Source organism: Cynocephalus volans, chromosome 12 (assembly GCF_027409185.1).
Source record: "Cynocephalus volans isolate mCynVol1 chromosome 12, mCynVol1.pri, whole genome shotgun sequence".
In the NCBI taxonomy this organism is placed as follows: domain Eukaryota; kingdom Metazoa; phylum Chordata; class Mammalia; order Dermoptera; family Cynocephalidae; genus Cynocephalus; species Cynocephalus volans.
In genome coordinates this window covers 7,921,662-7,943,370 of record NC_084471.1, presented here as the reverse complement: position 1 = coordinate 7,943,370, position 21,709 = coordinate 7,921,662, and the positions used below count along the sequence as shown (strand labels likewise).

At 43.9% G+C, this 21,709-nt stretch overlaps 1 protein-coding gene across 3 annotated transcripts in view; it reads right to left on the bottom strand.

Annotated features, from left to right (window-relative positions):
• The window catches only part of PACSIN2 (protein kinase C and casein kinase substrate in neurons 2), a 138,700-nt gene that overhangs the window by 42,270 nt on the left and 74,721 nt on the right, over positions 1-21,709 (bottom strand). For all 3 annotated transcript variants that reach the window (XM_063074745.1, XM_063074748.1, XM_063074746.1), the window contains exon 2: positions 474-612. In XM_063074745.1, coding sequence (XP_062930815.1) covers positions 474-533 — 60 coding nt within the window. In that variant the 5' untranslated portion in view covers positions 534-612. The remainder of the gene's footprint in view (positions 1-473; positions 613-21,709) is intronic.

The following is a 21,709-nucleotide window of genomic DNA, read 5'->3' as shown; positions in this document are numbered from 1 at the left end:
TGCTCTCACAAGTTCGAGGGCGGTTTGTTTGGTCCTCTGGCCGCTTGCCTGCAGTGTCCAGCATGCTGTCACAGCACAGCCATCGTGTTTCTATACAAAACTGAAAAGTAAAGCTGCCTCTCAGGCTATGGCTGGTAATAAGTACATGTCTCTCCCAGTCACACAGTGGCTAAACATAAGAAGGAAGAGCTGAGGATGGACAAATTGGTAGGATATTGAATAAACACCCCTAACCTCTTTAAATGTCATACTTTTCAAGTTCACTGCCTTCACTGGTAGCCAGGGCATACCCGAACTGGCTAAAAACAGCTGTCCACATCTTTTCTGCTGCCATCTAGATCTGACTGCAAACGCCTGGTTGGTTTTGGGGTGTGTTCATCTCCCCCACCCCCACCAAAAAAAAAAAATCAAAAGGCCTGCCAGGTACCATCAGCCTGGTGTCTGATTCATCAGGAAGAAAGCACAGGCGTTACCTCCCAGAAGCTATCGCTGGACACTTCTACTCCAACGGAATCATCATAAGTGACAGACATTTCTTCAAAGAGTGAGGGAGCAGCAGGGAATGCTTAGATTCAGGGGTCAGCTTCAGATGCTCAAAATCCGTAGACAAATCTATAAAAGAAAAACATACATCATTGTGGTTTTTAAATCTCCAAGGTAAAAAAGCAAGTCATCTCCATTTTACAACTTCCTATTTCTACCATCGTCTTCCGTACAGAATACTATAAAATGTTTCCTTCGGGTAGGAGAAAGCCAGTAAACTTCAACCCACTCTGGGCACTGACATGTGTGTATTTCAAATCAACAAGCAAACCTCAACATCTTATTGAAGCTCAAAGAACTTTCTGAACGGGCCAAGCCCGTGGCGCACTCGGGAGAGTGCGGCGCTGGGAGTGCAGCATCGCTCCCGCCGCGGGTTCGGATCCTATATAGGAATGGCCGGTGCACTCACTGGCTGAGTGCCGGTCACGAAAAAGATGAAAAAGACAAAAAAAAAAAACTTTCTGAAGAACCGCTCTGTCCTTAGATCAACTGATATGATAACCTTACCAGATAATCTTCCTCAGAATGTGTGAGGCAAACACACAAAAGCAGGAAGAGTCCCCATGTCTCGGGCTCACCCTGCCCTCATCCATCCTACCCATCCAGCAGGGCTAGGACCTGGGATAAATGTGAGTGGAAATAATCCCACCATCCACACCAACTGCACTCTCCACTGAGCTTCCACCACATGCCACTCGTATTGGGCATCCCCATTCCCCCACAATCTGTACTCATCTCAGCCCCAAATTCAGACCAGTTGATACTGACACCATCTGTGTGAGGCTCAGCAAGATAAAGACATACAAGCTACATCCATCATTTCTGAGTAACAGATTATAATCACGCAAGCGTAAAGGGGCGATTATTTCCCTTGCTAAAGGGGAGAAGTTGAAGGACCCCCACTACGTTCATAAGCACAAATCACTTTGCCAGAATGACCTGTCCACAGTCCAGATGAGACCCTCTGACTTCCTGGTAAAAGGAAAAACCCTGCTTTCCCTCACACTGTGTTCAGATCTCACGGCCAAAGATGAGAGACCTTGCTAACTACCACAGTCAGGAGTCCAAAGCCTCAGTTTAGCAATGGGGGGTGGGGAGCCAGAGTGACCAACACTTCTTGAGCAAGATACAGGACTTTGTTCCAGGTAGTCTTCTATATGTTATCACATTAATCCTCATGATTCTCTGTGAGATAATCTAGAACCATAGGAAGGAACACAGAGTCTAGCTGCCTAGGCTTGAGCCCCAGACCCATTTCTTACTAGCTGGGCACAGCGGGCAAGTCACCTACCCTCTCTGAACCTCAATTGCCTTATCTGTAAAAGACAGACAATAATGGAACCTACAGTCACAGAACTGCCGTGAGAGGCAAATACACACAAGGGTTCAGAATAATACTTGGTCCATAGTAAGTGCTATGGATGTAGCAAATAATAATGTACGTATTTACTATTGTTATAATTACGTAGTGAGTATTATTACTATTATTACCTTTGTTTTATTTTATAGTTGGAGAGGTTAAGTAATTTGTCATGGTCACCCAAGCAATGAGTGGGGAAACAACCATTTAACACCCACTCTGCCTGTTTACTAAGGGAATGTTCTCTCCATCACACCAAGATGTTTTACAAAAATGATCTCAAGTTTAAATAAATCAGGTGTCCTATAACTTAAAATCTAATTGTTAATTAAAAGGGTTTAATCTGGTGGATTGCAGAGCTTCCAAAGGTAAACACAACACTGTGCAGCAATAGATACAAACTATAGACAGATTATGGTACTTGGAAGCTGTAGTGGATTGAATTATGTCCCCCCAAAACTCATTGAAGCTTGAATCATATCCCCCATTTTATGTATTAGAAACTTAGGCCCCAATGTGACTGTTAAGAGGGTGGGAAATCCTATTATGGTAATTGAAAGGTGGAGCCTTGAAGAAGTGATTGGATCATAGGACCATGCAGTAGTGAATGGATTAAAAATGGTCAGGGGCGTGGTTCTGGGGGCTTTAAAAGAGGAGAGTCTGTCTCTCTTGCTCTCTCTGCTCCCACCATCTTGCAAGGTGAGACCTCTGGGTCACTGTCACCACCACTAAATGGACTTTAGACTTCCCAGCTTCAGAAACTGTAAGGAATAAATTTCATTTTCTTTATAAACAACCTAGTTCCGTGTATTGTTATGAGCAACACAAACGGACTAACACAGAAGCCAAGTACTTCAAAACCAAACCAAACCAAGGTGCTGTAGAGCTGCCAGGGGCATCAGAGAGCTGACCAGCAGGAGCTTGCCCAAGTGGAGGAGTTGAGATCTGAATAAAGGCAGGTAGACAGCAGCCATGCTCTTAACCACTGACCATAACCACCTCAGTGCTGAGCCCAAATCTTCCACAACATAAAATATGAAAAACTAGACATATGCTTCTGGGTGCTGCGCCTTCATGACTACTGCAAGCGTCCTGTTCTCATGAACAGTCTGTTGATCTTAGCCTTCCTTTCAGGTGGATGTGAGCAGTAACTCACTATGGTTTTAATCTGCACTTCTCTCATCGATGCCAGTAAATTACACGTGTTGCTCTGTGTCCCTTTTCATTCCTTTATGGTGTTGTCATTTGTTGCATAGATCTTAATTTTAATACAGTCTAATTTATCAATATTGTCTATTATAGTTAGTGCTTTTTATGTCCTGTTTAAGAAGTCCTTCCTTTTACTGAAATCATAAAGATATTCATCCATCTTTATGACCTTTTAAAGGATTGGGAGTACTTTTTTTCCAGTTGGTACATTCACATCCAGAAAGATGCTTGTATATGATGTGACATGTAAGTCTCGTCCTTTCCATATGGATGTCCAAGATGAAAAGAGCTTTCTTTCCCTCACTTTTCTGCAGTGCCACCTTTGTCACAGATGTGTGGATCTTTATTAGGCTCTCTATGCCACCTTCTGTCCTGTGACAATACATTGTCTTCATTACTGCAACTTTATAAGAATTCTTGGTATCTAGCACAGGAAGTCCTCCACTTTGTTCTTCCAGAGTGCCTTGGCTATGCTTGACCCTTTTTATTTCCGTATTCATCTTAAAACCTGTTTGTTCAATTCGCCAACTAACCAACTCTGCTGGGATCCTGATTAGGATTTCACTGAATCATCAGATCACTCTGAGAGAACTCACATCATTACAACATTGTCTCCTAATTCATGATTTATATACTCCACTTATTCAGGCCTTCTTTAATTTTTGTCAATAGTGATTCAAGTCTTTTGTAAAGAGTCCTTGCATACTTGTTAGTATATTACTCCGTATTTAATATTTTTGATATTATAAATATCTTTAAAATTTTTTTCATTTTAGTTGATTATTGCTAATATGTAGAACTGATTTTGGTATAGTCACCATGTATCCAGCAATTTCACACTTTTTTTTTTTTTTTGGTGGCCAGCCAATACAGGGATCTGCACCCTTGACCTTGGTGTCATAACATCAACACTTATTATTTCTAATAATTTAGCTATAAAACTGTTTGGATTTCCTATGTATACATTTGAAGAAGTTATTAAAAGAATGACAGTTTTATTTCTTCCTTTCCAATTCTTATGGCTTTTATTTCTTTCTCTTGCCTTACTGCACTGGAGAGGACTTCCAATAAGATGTAGAGACCCTTCCTAATCTCATAGACACTGATCTCAGAGACAAAGCTTTCAACACTGCACCATTAAAGTTTGCTATAATTTTTTTTAGAAATATCACTTTTCAGACTAGTAAAGTTTCCTTCTACTATAATTCTAAGAGCTTTATAACAAATAAATATTTATGTAAGATGAGCTTCATTTTTCCTTAAATGTTTAGCAGAATTTGTCACGGACATCATCTGGGCCTGAAATTTTCTTCATCAGTTTTAATTATAGATTCCAGTTCTTTAATAGATATAGGACTATTCATGTATTTTCTATTTCTTTGTGTGTTGATTTTAGAAAGTTGTGTTTTTCTAGGGAGTCCAGTTCATTTTTTTCAAATTTATTGGCATAAAATTGTTCATATTTCCTCTCATAATCTTTTTAAAGACTGAAGGATCCATAGTAATGGCCATTCCTAACATTGGTTTATTGTGCTTTTCTCTTAATCAGTCTCATCAGAGGTTTATCAAATTTTATTCTTTTTCAAAAAAAAGTCAACTTTTAGCATTTATTCATTCATTCATTTATTTTACCTATTTCTTGAATATTTGTTTTCTGTTCCCCAATTTCCTCCCTTTATTATTTCCTTTATTCTACCTTGTTTGGCTTCAAGCTGTTGTTCAATCTTTTTCTAACTTCTGGAAATGAAAGCTTAATTCATTAATTTTTAGCCTTTCTTCTTTCTAATATATGCACTTAAAGCTATAAACTACCTTCTAAGTACAATCTGAGCTATCTTCCATAATCTATTTTTCATAAAAGTCTCATGAGGTAGGTATCTTTATTTCCTTTTCCCAGATGAGAAACTGAAGGTCAAGTTACCTGCTCAAGGTCACACAGCTCATAAGTGGTGAGACCAACATTCAAAACCAGGTTCAGTCTAGTCCTAAAACTCAAGTTTTTCCTATTACAGTACATTACACATAATGAGCAGTTTATAGGTATTATGAATAAAATGCTATGAAAATATTAAGAAAGCAGGAGTCCTTTCCAACATATGGTATAGAGAAATCAGGAAAGGGACTTAAGGCAGATGGAATCTGCTCAAATGCACAGGAGAAGGGCTTCCTGTCTGTAACGTGGTCAAGATGGGTCAAGGGAGGCCAAGGAAATCTCATCCATCCCTGGAAATCCACGACTGGTAATTTCACATAAGCAAAAGACTCAGCTTTCAGCCTTCGGGGCTCATACAAGAAGCATTCTGCACAATGAACACAGCTGGATTTGTTCTTTTATAGTTGGGATTTGATTGGTACCCCTGACTGAAAATGGTACAATGATCAGCCACTATTCCTGGGCCCACATGACCTCTTGAGTCACACCAACCACACCCAGGCTCAGGCTCAGAGATAGTCAGGAGGGGAGTGTAAGGACAGAGCCCAGGAAATATCACGTGGCTTAGTGACACAATGGTCTTGTGTCAACTTGAAACTGGAAAGAGGGGAAGACTTGCCATTATCAGCTGCTCTTGGTGAGTCTCATTCATTCATTTAGTGGATATCTAAATTTCAAGAACTGAGCTAGTATTGGAATACAAATAGTCCATGTGCTGACCTCAATTTCTTTTTTTCCTTTTTTTTTTTCTGGCAGCTGGCTGGTATGGCGATCTGAACCCTTGACCATGGTGTTATAACACTGTGCTCTAACTAATTCAGCTAACCAGCCAGCCTAATTTATTTTAAATAATACTCAAAAACAATTAAACTGGACTAGAATAATGGGAAAATCAGGAAAGACTCAAATGTCAAATTTTGTCATATGCAAACAGAAGAAATACTTTGCCCTTTTATTTTTTTATTTTTTTATTTTTTTTATTAAAAGATGACCGGTAAGGGGATCTTAACCCTTGACTTGGTGTTGTCACACCACGCTCACCCAGTGAGCAACCGGCCATCCCTATATGGGATCCGAACCCGTGGCGTTGGTGTTATCAGCACCACACTCTCCCGAGTGAGCCACGGGCCGGCCCTACTTTGCCCTTTTAAAACTGTAAATAAAGTGAAATTGGTAATAAATGCTTGATGACAATCAAAATAATATCTCAAGATGTCTGCTCTACATATTTATACAAGACAAGAAAAAAGGCAATACTTGATGTAAGTAGTTTAAGGTACCAATCAACTTAGACATTCTTTTTTCTTTTTTTTTTTTAAATGTATTTATAACTTAGAAAAACAAAAGTAATCCATGTTTCCTGTAGAGAACTCAGAGAAGAGAGTTTGGCAGAGGAAGGAAGGAAAGAAGGGAAGAAGGATTATCCATAGTTCTGTCACCCAAAGACAACACAACTCGCCCTCTTCCCTCACAGCTTGTTCCAGGCACCACTTCATTCCCTCCCAAGTGGGGGTGGGAGTGGACATGTGTGACTGAGGTGCCTAGAACTACAAATAACTCTAAGGTAAGAGAAGAAGGCACAGGACAGCCTGTGCTCTAAGAGAAAATGAGCTTCTGGAACAAAAGGCCCCTAATGTCAAGACAAACATTAGCCCTCTGCTATAGTGTGCCCTCACCTGAATGCTCCTGCCTCCTGAGTGGGGGGGGGATCAGCTGCCAAACAGGACCAGCGCGGACAGGCCACAACCCAAAGAGCTATGCTCACCACCAAGGAACTGCAGGAGCTGCCTCATGGCACTGCACAGGTGTTCAATAACTATTGGATAACTGAATTATGATGCCAAAAAAGGCTCTTCTGGCTGGAGTCTGCCACGTTTGTGTCAAATAAAGCAAGCCTGCTTCAACCAGATGGTTCTGTTGCTCCACCTGGGAGTCCAGGGTAAGAATTTTCCAGAAGTGGAATAAACCACTGTCAAAGCAGCAACCATTCACTAAGGACCTGTTACTACCACCAGGTGGTCTAGGTGAGCTTTAGACATATTATTTTTGTTCCTCAAAAACTCTACAAAAGATGTATTATAGTCCTCGTTATATAGGATGGCAACCGAGGTAACAAATGATTTGAGTCACTGGTCAAGGGTCCCACAGCTCATAAACGCTAGGCCAGCACTCACCCCAGACCGTCTGACTACGTGCTGCCCCCCTTCGGCAGGGGATGGCATGTCCAGCTACCTGTCATTCCCAGAATCTGGGAGCCTGCGTGACTGGAGACTGCTCCTTCAGAAACGTGGCTTGAGTCTCAGGGCTTTCCTATTAATACTAGATCTCCAAAACACCCCCAAAGGCACTGGGCCTGTCAGCAAATATTACTCAGAGTTTTCCTTTCACCCACAAATGTCATTAACCATAAAAATGAATCTGCTTTCAGCACCCACCGGGCTGAAAAAACACGTAAGTTAGGGAAACTGAGATGGCTTCTGAAGGCAAATATTCCTTCCGAAGGAACAGATCAGGTGGGGCAGCTTCCTGGTCCTGCTTCATGCTTTCTTCCTGGGTCCTGAGCCAGCCCCAATGACTACCGGGCCTGTGCACATGCTGCAGAACAAGGTGTTCCCTAATGCTAGATGGTACTGGATGCTTCTGAAACCTATTTATTGATGCAAAAAAATACAAATTGTGTATTTAATAATTAATTGGGTGTTTTTCATCTGAAGATAGTGCGAGATTGAGTGGAAAATGAGTTTCAGGTCGACCTCTGTGAACTCAGTCATTGGTCTCCGGAGAGCTACTGTCCTCCTCTGTAAGGCGGAGGCTCTGGGGCAACAATTAGTGCAAGAGAACTTTGGGAAAGTGCAAAGTGACAGACAAATGAGTCACTACTGCTCTTTCTGAAGACAGGGACTAGATCTGGCATTTCTTCTGCACATTTCCGACTGTCTGGCATCCAGCAGTTGACTAATTGTTTCTTCCTAAAGAAAATGAGCTCCAATACCTGAGTATAATGCTGAATGAGTTCTGTGAACTCTGACAAGTGCTGCACATAAGGAAGAGTGTCCCTGTTGGACATGCGCCCTTCCTGCACAAGCTCCCGGCCTGCATTCTACCTTGTGTGCATTGTGCCACACAAGATGAAACAGGATCATGCCATCTGAACTCCAAACAACCAATTTTGAAATGAGCCTTTGGGATGGGGTAGTGCAGACTGAATTATTCTGGATTCCTTCCCATCACAACTGGAAAAACAAAGATAAGAAAATATGCTTCCCGTACATTTCCTTCAAATTTGTTTCTTTCCAAAAAGTGACATTAAAACAGCCAGTTCAAGAGAGGCACATGCATCTCCCCCTCCCTTCCCCTCAAGGGTTCACTGAGTTGACAAGGTGGGAGCTGTAACAACACAGAGGAGCAAGGCAGTGGCACAGCAGCAGGCTGCAGCACATGTTGGAAGAAAGCAGACAGGTATACGGGCTGAGAGGAAATAAAAAACCCACCCAAAACTTCAGTGGTGGGGTAAGCCTTGCCAGGGTAGAAGCACCAAGCTTAGGGCTGAGAAATGCATGGCTCTGGGGAGGGGAGAAGAGGGCAATCATCAGAGTCATTTTTAAAACTGCGTTTGGAAACATTCAATGCAGATGTCCTTCAGGGAAGCCCAGCTAGGGCCATGCCCAACTTCTTGCAGAGAGTGGTGGTCACCCTCCCATTTAGAGGAGAGGCCCATAGGGACCAGTTCAGCTTCCTAGACCATGAGCCCCGTTATTCTTTCATAAACATGAACTGATAACAAGGTTCTTGAATCATAAATTAATAATCATAAAATAAAATACTAAACCACAGAAGAGTAAAACCAAGATAAACAGGACAGCTTTTATTTTGTACTGACCTCTGGGGAAAACAGATACTTCAGGAAAGAAGACAGAAACTCTAGTAAGCTCCAGTAAGAATTCTCCAAGAGAATCAAGAGTTATTGTAACCATAAAACACAAACAGGCTGCTATGAAAAAGGAGCAATCGGGAAATCAGAACATAGTTTTTCTAATTTTTAGGAACTTTATTACCAAAACAAACATTTTAATACTGGTCTGCATAACAGAATGGATGAGATTAACAATGAAGCTAGTCACCTGCATGATAAAACCACAGGAATTTCCTATCACATAAAACAGGAGGACAAAGAGACACAAGTAAGGGACTCATTAAGGAGTGGGGAAGAGCCACCCCAGAGGTCCTATAGGCTGGAAGGGCAGGGGAGCCCTGTTCTGTGAGCTCCACAATGTGTCTCACTTACCACTTAGCTCTAATGCTGCACATCGTAGGTGCTCAATAAAGGTCTGAGTGAGTGAACGGGAGAGTGGGGACTTGCGGCCTTTCTCTAGCCTCCTGACTCCCCTGGAGGAGTGCAGAGCTGCTGCGACCAGTCAACTGCCAGTCATCAGTAGATAATGGGCAGTCTTCATGCCGGCTCTCCTCAGAGACCTCAAAATTCCAGTCATAGAGGGCAGAGACAGCATGCTCTTGCCTGGGGCCTTGTCGGCCCCCTTGAAGCAGTAATAAGCATCAAACCTGAACTTGAGAGCAAGAAAATCCTAAGTGTAAAGATGTTCGAATCATCCCCACCCTCATGGAAAGTGCATTCAGTGGTCCTCCAGGCCAGCACACAGTAGGCCCTCAATAGATGTTCTAAGAGGCACTCCTCAGGAATCTGGGAAACAGGAACGACTGAGGTAGGGCAAACTGTTGCAGATCTGATTCCAGAGACTTCTGCCACTGACTCATGTAAACACTGAGAGTCAGAGCCACTCCTTAAACGGAGTGCAGAGCCTCAGAGGTGAACAGAGGCTGCCACGGGTGCCCTTGGCCCAGGCTGGAAGCTGGGCACAACCTCCTTCCTCCCTTTTGGGCTGGATAACAGGTATCAGGTAAACAAAAGATACATATTACATAAAGAAATCTAGCTCCCCTTAATGCCCTTAATTTGTTCCAAAAACAAATAACAGAACAGGTCATTCTTTAAGCCAAACAGCTATTACTATAAAGCAAGAACATTCTCAGTGAAAGTACAAGTTGCTCGTCTTTCCTAAAAGTCAGTCTCGGGAGAAAGCCTTCCTCTTTAATCCTCTCTAAACACAGCAGGCAGCACAAGGAAGGTGTCCTCACTGCCACTGTCCCCACCACACATGGCTGGCCCGATTCCGGGCTGCTCTATACACCTCACAGTAAGCACAGACTGCACTTGAGGCTTGTTTCCTCTTCTTTATCAAAAGTCAGAAATGCTTCAGTAATTGCGAAATGACTATGATTTCTTCTAAGCCACTCTTTGACTGGAGGGTGAGGGGAAGATCACTCCTTAAGTAAGGGACATATTTACCCACGCATTCTGTGAACACCTGCCATGTGCCAGGCACTCCTCTAGCTCGTACTTCTTTCATAAACATGAACTGATATTTCTGAGTACCTATCCCGTGCCAGGCACTTCTCCAAGCCTAGGAATGGAGCAGTGAACAAGACAGACACAGTATGGTTCCTGCCCCTCCTGGGGCTGACATCCCACTAAGGCAGACAGACAAGTAGTAAAGTAAAAACAGCTGCCGAGTGGGAAAAGCAATAGAACACAAATAAAAAGACCAAGAGTTAGGGGCTCACTGAGACAGAATGTGGCCTGTGAACCCCATGAAGATGGGGAGTGACCATATGAAGGACAGGGGAGGAGCCCTTCAGGCTGAGGCACAGGGAGAGTGCTGGGAATGCCCATGCATCCAGCAAGGCAGGAACTCACATGTCTGCAGGAGGGCAGTGGGGACAGCACTGAGGACGTTAGAGAGGAATGATCTGATCTGATGGTATCAATAAGCAGCATGGTAACAGACCTTTATATCTGTGCTACTGGTTTTAAAAATTAAAGCCTCAAGTACTGACAAGATACACTATTAAAAACTGAGCACATGCATGCATATTCATTTAATAATTGTCCTTAGAACTAACTGCGGCTGTGTGCGTTGTCACACACCTTCTCAGTGTGTGACATATTTACCAAAAAAAAAACATCTTTTGACCCAACTATTTCTTCTGAAGATTTATCCTACAGATAAATTCACCCAAGAGAGCCAAGTGCAGGTGTTCACTGTGGCGTTGTTTTTAATAGCAACAAACAAAAACAAAACAACACTGAAAACTACTTCAATGTCCATCAAGAATCAACCAGCCAGCCCGTGAAGAGAGTGAGGAAGAACCGTACGTACAGATGTGAGAAGATACTGCCAGAGATGAGGGAGACACTTCCAAAATGTTCATGGAAAATAGAACTGAAAGATAACACGAATCTTTCCATGAATTTCTGAAGACCCTCCTATGAAGGGTCTAGCATATTATCAAAATGCAAGTCAGACCTCTCTAGCCTGTTGACTCGCGCAGAGTAAGGGCCCAGGTCCTCACAGCCTGCGCTCTGCTCACCTCCCACTGCTCGCCTCCCACTAAATTTCCTCATGCTCAGACCTGGCCCCCTGCTGCCACCTCTCTCCCACACCCCCAGCTCCAGCCAGCGGCCTCTGCTGGTCCTGGCACTTACAGGCACGGCCAACTGGCTGGTCCTCCTCCTACCACAGGCCTGTGTCAGCCACCACCGCAGGAAGGTCTTCTCTGACCCATCCCCCAACCCCCCTGCCTGCTTTATGTTTCTCTCCCAAGCATGTATTGGCTTCTAAAAAGCTACATGATTTACTTAATGGTTTTGTTTATTGTCTGTCGCCCCACTTGAATGTAAGCTCCAGGAGGGCAGGGATTCTTGTCTATTTTGTTCACTGCTAAAGCCCCAGCATCCAGTTTCCTACATGAAGCAGCCACTCTGTAAAAACTTGCCAGATGAACTCAGCATAAGAAAAGTTGAACTGAAGAGTCTGGGGAATTTTGATTTATGTAGACTGAAGACAGATGGAAAATAACTGGAGCATTTATTTGAAGATGCTTTAACTTTAATGGTTAGAATTCTTTTATAAACACTACTGCACATGTTAAACTAAACCACAAATGGGTTCAGCAACCATGGTGGGGTGCATGTGGCTCAGCCCCAGCTGTCTACCACCAGCCACATGGGAGGCCCTCCCTGCTGCCAGCCTCGGCGCAGGCCATCCCTGTGTGTCCAGCCGGTCCCTGCAAGAAAGGATAGGGTCTCCTGCTTCTCTGTAGACCTCAAGCCACCTCCTACACAGTGGGTGCTCATAGGGGTAAAGCCTGTGTTAATACACTGCTTTGCACCATTACCAAAGCAGGAACTTTTATTTTATAGCTCAAATATCTAGCACGACCCATTTTGTTTCCAATGATTTCATCTGGAAAAATGAACAATCCTGAAAGGGAAGAGATAGAGATCAGCAAATAAAGTGACTTATATCTCTCTGGAACATTGTGTAGTGCATTTAAATCAACAACACAAAACAGTCTGTGCATAGCAAAATGCTTGGTTTGAAAGGCTGCCCCCTCAAAGGGAAGCATACTGAGGCCTGCAGCTCAGCAAGTCCTAGGCCCCTCCGGAAGAATCCACCAGTCTGGGCAGTGTGAGCCATAACACACTCAAAGGTGCTTCCAGAGATTAAAAATTAGTCAGCATCTCTGGATAGACAGAGCTCACGGTTGCTGAGGAAACCATCACCTGAAAACTCAAGCCAGCTAGCAGAGGATTTCAAACCACCTTGCAGCACAGAACTGTCCACTGCAAACTGAAGAAAGAGCTGGTAAGAGGAAGGGGAATTTTAGGAACTCCCTTAGGACACAGAACAATTTCACTGAAAATAAACATGGCTTAGACTCTTGAATACCACAGTTATGAAGAGAAAAAGAATGGGAAGAACATGCATCTTATTTTGTTTTTGTCAACACAGCAGAGCTGTCCTCTTCCTCCCACAGGGAAAAAAAAAAATCATTTTGGAGAAGGTTAGGGAAAAATGAATTTCTCTAAGCAGACTAACCCAGTGAAGCTATCCCACACTATCACGCGTGCTTAGGCACGCCATCAGCTCCAAGGCATGTGATTCCCATTCAGGTGGAACAACCTGGCACCGCTAGCCTTGCTCTTCCTGCCCCACGTTGCTAAGCCCACAGGGGCTTCAAGTCCCACGTCTGCTCTCTGGCTAGCATGGAGCTGTCAAAGCCAATGAGGCTCCTCACGGCCAGGCTGTTCCACTGACCTCTGTTCTCATGACTTAGCCCTTCTCTTGTCATCTACGGCCTGACTTCACAGTACACTCGGCCAACAAGCCACCCTGCGGTCTGCTTTTCTCAACTACATAATAAGCATTTCTCCCTGTCATCTTCAATCACTGTAAAAAGTCACCTGGTAGTTCCACACTCTACTGCACCAGCCCTCACAGTCAGATGTCAGGGGTGTGAGGTCATCCCTAGTCAGAACCAAGGCTGGGGAATGTCATGGCATGTACAGCTTCTCATTTCTGTCCTGGTACTTCACCAGGGGCTCTCTGTCTCAAGCATTCTAAAGATGGTTGGCAAACCTCTTGGATACAGTTTAAAAAGCAAGATTTCAATCTGACATCCTCCACCTGCATTTAAGGGGTGGGTTACACACCCACGAGAAAGGATGGAAATATACCCTGAGAGGTGTAGGAGACAAATGACCCAAAGACACACCTCAGCAAAAAATAGACTGCCTTTGGGAGTCCTTAAAGTAATTCACTATTTGCTTCAAATAATGAATCTGAGAATATTGTGGGAGGTGAAATATCATCTACAATATTACACATAAATAAGAAATAGACCAAAAAAGGAAAAGAGAAGGGCTCACATGAAAACAAGACTTTGGCTATAGTGGAAACAGGTGAGCTTCACCATAGCTTCTAATTTCATGCTTCGTAAGGTATAGAAATCAAGTTTGTTTTGTTTTTGTTTTTAAGAAATTTCAAATAAATAAACATAATTTTAAAAATTCTAAATATGAAACTCCTTTAATATATAAGCTGTCAGAGGGTGTCACCTATGGATATCCTGGTAGACCAATGTCCTTTAAACTTAGTGGGACAGTGCTAATGCCTGAACACAATGAAGTACACCCCAAGGGGCAAGAATGGAGACTCTGTGGTTAATCAGTCTGGTGATGGAAATCACTGGGTTTACCCTGCCTGACACACCAACTTTTAAAGAAAATTGCCACAGACAGACACATACTTTAAACGAAACCAATAAAGCTACACTGAACATAATTTAATATTTGATGATTCAAAGTTATCTTTTACTCTTACAAAGGGCTCTCAAGGCCAAAGTTTCGAAGACTCATCCCACGTTTGCCGTTAATCATCTGAGAGACCTTGGGCAAGTCCCTTATCTCCTCAGCATCCTACTACCTTTCACCTGAAAAGAAGAGAGTAAGACTGAACAAACTCTTAGATTTCTCCTGAGTTTAAAATGTTTTAGGGGCTTCTGGTCAAGATGGCGGAATAGGTGGTCCCCATCATCACTCTCTCCCACAAATCAACCAATTTATAACTATAAAAAAACAACAACAGCCAAGCTGGGGCTGCTAGAGCTCAGGAGAAGAGGAAGAGAGCCTACAGAGTTCATGAAGGCAGGAGACACCATGATGAAAGAGAAAAAACTGCTCAGAGTGTTTTGGGTCGTGGCCACTTTAAGGCTGGAGCTGCTGAGCTCATAGAGCAGGAGCCAGCAGAAGCCACAGCTGTGCCCTTCAGATGGAGTTGCTTGGAGGCAGCAGGGGAGAAGAGGGCCTTGGTGGTCCCCAGGACAGCAAGACCACTTATAGGGTTCCCGCAGACCCACACAGGAGCATGGAGCCACAACAACTGAAAAAAAGGAGCCATTCAGAAGCTAGTGAGTCATCTCAAGGGACCAGAGCACAGCCCATCCCATGGGAAATGTTTGTAGCACAAGCAGTGGGGGAGGTGGGCCCACAGAGAGAACACTGGGGCATAGCAAGAACAGCTGATCTGCCCCCCAACCAGCATAGGGCCACTCAGGGGAGACTGGTCAGGAATATAGAATTGAAGGTGGTGCAGTTTGATGAAAAGACTCAGGCCCAGATCAGAGATTCTACACAACCCAGGTGCACTGGGTCCCTGGAGAGCCAGAAGTACCTATAATGTCAACCACTAAACCCTGAGCTGCACAAAAAGCCTTCCCTAGGGAAACAGCAGCAAAGCAGCAATTTAGCTCAACCACACAGTTCAAGTACTGCTTCCCACAGGAAGTTCTCCCATTTTAGAAGTAAGCAAAGAATAACAAATTAGTTCCAGCCCAGGCACACCACCAGCACCTTGAGCCAGCCAGGGGACCTGAGGCATGGAGCTGAGGACCGATCCCCCCTCCCACAACCAGGTACACTGCCAGTGCCTTGGGGCCTGCCTGAGGTCCTGAGACATGGATCCAGGGACCGGACCCCCACCACCACCACCACTACAACCAGGCACACTGCCAGCACCAAGGAGCATGCCAAAAACATCATCTCCATGTGGGTGGTCCACCACAGCCATCACAGTAACCACAGCTGCCTCAAAAGTGCCCAGACATCACAACCACCACGCAGATGGTCCACCAGCCACTGGAGTACATTGACACAAGGAGAGTCACCAGCAGAGACCAAAGAAAAGAAGAGGATGTCTCCCTCCACAAAGCCCATTCCAGAGTGATAGAAGAAGCATCTGCTCTATGATAATACTGGGGGACCTGAACACACCTCTCAGCATTGGACAGATCATCTAGGCAACAAATCAACAGAGTAACCATTACTCTTTCAGAAGGAGAGAAGAAATCTAGGGTTATCAGAGGTGGGAGGGCAGAGGGAGAGATTGGACAAGGGGCATAAAGAATAAGTACAATTTTTTTTTTTTTTTTTTTTTTGTCTTTTTCGTGACCGGCACTCAGCCAGTGAGTGCACCGGCCATTCCTATATAGGATCCGAACCCGCGGCGGGAGCGTCGCCGCGCTGCTAGCGCAGCACGCTACCGAGTGCGCCACGGGCTCGGCCCATAAGTACAATTTGTAACAATATATACATACTAGTAATATTGATTTGATTAATGTATGTCAATATTGAACCCCCCAAATATGTATAATCAATTATGATTCAATAAATAAATGTTTTAAAACATCCTCCTACTGGCAATAGACTATGGGAGAACTTGCAAGGATTAAAGCCAAGGAATCTGAAGAGTGCATATCTGCAGTGACCTTCATGGCTGCAAAGTGCCTTCCCTCTTCGTCAGACCTGAGCCTTACAGGGCCCTATGAGGGCATTCTCAGCAGGACCCTAAGGTAAGGCTTGGACTCATTCTCAGGGCCTCACTGTGAAATAAGCCACAGTCAACATAAACCACGTGCTCCCCCAGCACATCCACACCATAGAAACTACTTACAATGCTAGTGACACAGGATTTCGTCTTTGCTACAAGTCCTGCACATATGAATGCTAAAGTTTAAAGAGCAAGTCGGTATCAATTAACACGTACATCTTACAAACCAAGCAAAAAGCAGCAATCACAGCCTTGTTGTATTGTGACAGGTGCTCTGATCTCAGGTCCCAGGGCTTCTCACTAAGGACCTTCTGTCAGTGGCTGCTGGAAGGTCAGGCACAGCGACAACACTGGGGGGTTCAGTGGGTTAAGTATTAGGTGGGAGCAGCACACCTGCAAATGGCTTAATCCTGCTTCCAAAGTATGGACAGAAGAGTAACTCAGCCCCACAAATGATCCTGCCTGGTTTTCTCTCAAGGTTAGTTTGTTCACCTTTGAGAATAGATGTCAAACTGACCACACAACAGGGGACATCTTGCCAATTATGTGATGTCCTCTCTAGAATGATGACCTACTTCCCACTCAGACAATGCAGGAGAGTTACCCACCACCCGGGCCTTGCAGCCCACTCTCAACACCCTGATCCTCCAAGGAGAGCCCTTTCAAGCCTTTGTACCTCCCTTCACATTATTGCTTTTTCCTGCAACCATCTCCCAGAAGGCTGTCAGATACTAATTATTCTTCAAGGTCAAGATCAGATGCTACCTCCACGAAGCCTTTCTTTATTCCCAGCCAAAATTCAGCTCTGCTGCCTGGCTTCCCCAAGCACCATGTCTCTCTCTTACAGGACTCTTTCCATTCAACCTGACATGCAGACCAGTTATCCACACATCTCTCTCTCCCATGAGAACGCAAGATCGTTGAGGGCAGGAGTCACATGGAGTTTACTTTTGTATCGCATTCCTAGTACAAAGTTAGCTGTATTGATATGAATGTCATACTTTTCCCACCTTGAACAATAACTAGACTGGGGAATGAAGCCTCACATGACATGAGACAGAGGAAGTCTGAGTGTCTCACATTCTGGTGTGCCCAAAGCCCAGGAATGCCACCTCTGTGCTTTGAGGATGAGAGAAATAAACTTTTCTCTTAAAACCACTGGTACCTGGAAGTTCAATGTGACTTGCAGCCAAACCTAGTCCTAACGAACATAACTTCCTGGTTCCTGCCCCTAGGTTCCACAGCCAGAACATGCAGCAGCACCAGGTCCCCAAGGTTTGCAGCCTGGACTTCCTCACTGAGCATGCTCAGCACCTCCGCCTCAGGGCCCAGTCCCTCTCTAGACTCTATTTTCACGTCTCTTGCAGAGCCCAGCACCCACTCAATCCTGACTCAGGAAGTACACGGACATCCACATTCACCACATGCTAAAAGAGGTGGAACATTATTGAATAAGTGAATTTTGAAAGTGACAGTCTCACTTTTAGATTAATTGAAATGTTTCTAAAATGAATTTGGGGGCTGGCTGGTTAGCTCAGTTGGTTAGAGCATGTGCTGATGACACCAAGGGTCCAAAGTTTAATCCCTGTACTGGCCAGCTGCCAAAAAAAATAATAAAATAAAATTACTTTGGAAGTAAGAAAGTAGGTCACTTTGAAAGAAAAAGCATACTGATAAAAAACAAAAACACCTCCATGGTTTTGGTTATTTATCCAACCTCTTAATCTGGTTTGGGTCAATGGGAAAATTTAAGAATTATAAAATGAAAGTTTCTGGCAGTTCAAGCTCAAAAATAAATTTACTCCTGAAGTAATTATATTTTATTTCTTATTAATATTCCTAATCTTAGAGATAGATGTTAGATTAGCTAGAGGATTTTAATGTGAGCTAATATTCAAGTTCCTGGTATATTCTTTGTAAGTAAAATGTATTTACATGTGTTTCCTTGATTGAAAGAATGAAAATAATTAAGCAAATGAAATTAGTAATTTTAGAAACATACCCACTGAAGCTGCAGCAGATGCAGCAAAGACCTAAAAGATACTGGGCAACACAAGAGCTAATATAATAATTTACTGGACAAAACATCCAGTCTGACAGGGGACAAGGTGAGGAGAAGGGAAAGCTGAGTAGGACAAAAAGAGGAAACCTCTCAAACCCAGGACAGCCAGGAGAAAAGGCCACCAAAAAAAAAGCACCAAAAGCTGACCACAGTCTCAAGTCGTCCTGCTCCAATGGCCTCACAAGGGCCACTGCCTGACAGGCTCAGCAGCCATCAGACGCACATCACCACAGGTGGAAGCCTCCCTGGACAGTCACGGCAGTCCTATGACTATCTCCTGGTGCAAAGACACCTTCTTTCCTTCCCTCGTCCAACACTCACTAAGCACTGATTGTGTGCCAGACACCATGGGAAGAGTGGCGGGGAGGTTAAAAAACGCCGTCAGAGCTGTGTGGAACACAGTTCCTGTCTTTACCAGATAGCAGAAATAATAACAGTCAGTACTTACTGAGCATGTGCGTGTGCTAGGTACCATGCATTCCCTGAATAGCCCTATGAAGCAGCTACTGTTATTGTCCCCATTTTATAGATGAAGAAACGGAGGCATAAAAGTGTTTAAATAACTTGTCCAGGGTCACTGTATTACTCAGTTTTCTGTCGCTCATAACAGAATACCTGAAACTGGGTAATTCATAAAGAAATAAAATTCATTTCTTATAGTTTTGGAGGATGGGAAGTCCAGGATCCTGGGAACTTATCTTCTGGGTGGGAACTCTCTACAGGGTCCCATGGCAATGCAAGGTATCACACGGCAAGGATCACAAGAGCTCTTTCAAGTGCTGTCTTATAAAGCCACCAGTCCATACCCATGACAACCCATTAAACCATCAACCCATTACTACATGAAAAGATTAACCCATTTACCTCTCAAAGGCTTCATCTTTCAAATATCATAATTGGATTTCCCACCCTCTTAACACTGTTACAATGGGGATCAAGTTTCCAACACATGAACTTTTGGGGGACACATTTGATCCATAGCAGTCACACAGCTAGGAAGTGGCAGAGCTGTGATTCACACCCTGGCCAGGTGTACCAGGGCCTCCCTGAGCCACCAGGCTGTGCAGCCTCCTGGGTGGGACATGAGCAGTAAAAGACACCAAGGCTAGGCAGAAGTGAGTAACATGAGCATGATGCAGACAGATCAAAGGCTTGGGTGTTATGGGAGGCAGCATTCCAGCCGGGGCTCCAACAGGGGTAGAATGTTGACATTCATTCATTCATTCATTCACTCACTCGGCATTCCCTGAGCGCCTGCCAGAGGTGTCCTGTTCTGGAAGCTTCCTGCTCAAGCAGTTCAGGGTGGCAAGGAAGACAGATACACACCCATGCCTGTCTCATTCACAGCTGAATTTCAAGGTTGGGCACAGTGCCTGGCATTCTTGAGGCAATGATATGTGAGAGAATGAATGAATGATGAATGAATCCTAGCCCTATGGCATATTAGCTAGATAACCGGGGCAAGTTACCCTCCGAGCCGCAGTCTCATCTAGAAAACAGGACTAATACTGCCTCCCACTCTTAGGGATCGCTGGGACAATGAAATGCCTCACCTGAGTGTGGAAGTAGCTGCTCTCCACCCAGTGCTGAGGAATCAGCTTCTCAGCCAGTGCCACCAAGGTGAATTGTGAGAAGTCAGCGGGAATCAGGCAGGTGTAGAGGGGCAGGGGCAGGGGCCAGGGTAGGGGGTCCCAGAGTGAAGAAACCTTAGATAAGGGTGGAGGTGAGAAGGTGGGGGCACGAAGGAGCACGGGCAAGTCAGTGTCAATGGGAACAAACTGACCCTGAAATAGGAACAGTGAGGAAGGAAGGAGGAACTGGTGTATTTCTACACAAAAATCCCATGTGGTTTAAACTTTGTAAATTTCTCATAATTTGTAATCTTCCAGCTGCTGGCTAGGCTAGGAATTATTTTAAGCACTACTAATAGTTACATTTTTTTAAATTAAGGGGGTCATACAGAGATCATGTTGCTATTATTATTACCTGATAAGGGTGTATTCACTTACACAATATCTTACACAATACCTGTCTCCCAAAAGGGCCCAGAAAATTTCACAGAATATCAGATCATAAGGGATGCAGGTGGTGTTAATAACACTAAGTTTTCAAAGCTAAAATGAAAACAAAATTTTAATGTTTTTCCAGGAAACCTGAATGTTAGGTAGAAGAGAAAATCTACCCTTACTTCCAATTTCTAGTTTCCTCAGGGCAACTTTGTAAATATGCAAATCATGTCATGTCCTTGGTCCAAACCCATCTGATCATTGTTAAACCCTAACTCCTCCCCTATGCTGCAAGTCCCATCATGGTCAGACCCCTGCCTGCCCTCACACCCGTCCCCTCCACTCTCCCTTACCTGCTGGCCCTGCTCTATTCCAGCACAATGATCTTCCTGCTGTTTCTCAAACATACAAAACTCATCCCTGCCTCAAAGCCTTTGCACAGGCTCTTCCCTCTGCCTGGAATGCTCTTCCCTGAGATAAGTGCACAGCCAGCTCCCTCACACCATCTGGACCATTCCTCAGAGAACATAGCTGCACCTCCCATCACCACCAACTCTAGCCTGCTACTTTCTCTCCTAACTCTTTTTATATTTCTCCAAAGCACACATCACTACCTGAAATTTTTACCTGTGTATAGTCTGCTTTGCCCCTTAGACGGTAAATTTCACAAAGGTATCTCATACATAATAGGTCATCCCTAAATTTTATTAAAACTGACAGACACATGCTGAGATCTTTATGAGTGAAATGGTGGCAGAGAGTAAAGTGTTGACTTTATAAGAGAATATTAAGTAATATCTTCACAATAATATACTATTTACTATCAATTTTATTCACAAAGGCTGGATACCAACATCTCTTGGATTACACAGGAAAGGAAAAAAGACTACTCAGATTATTAACGACAAATATTTCTTGAGCAGAGAGCAAAACTTAATTTTTTGGTGATTCTTAAAAAGCCAATTTTAAAAAAATAAAAGAGGCAAAAAGCCAATTCTCCAACAATGGCCAGCTTGTACAGCCACTAAGTCAAAAGAACTTCCCACCTGGAGCCTCCTGGGCAGCCTCCAGAGCACCCTAGAACCACATGCCACTAGAAATCCACACTTTTATTTTGCTTTTGTTCTTCTAAAGGGTCCTTTTTAATCAGAGGAACCAACTGTGTTAGGAGACAAAAGGTCCAGTCACACAGCACTTTAAGTTCTCAAGTATCAGGAATTCCTCTATCATTGAGCCAGTATTTATATTTATAGCAGAATTTGAAAACATCTGGCCCCAAGCGCATGCTCAGAACCTAGCCTGATACTACTTTTATGTGTCACAGGACAGCCTAGATATCCCTGAAAAGTG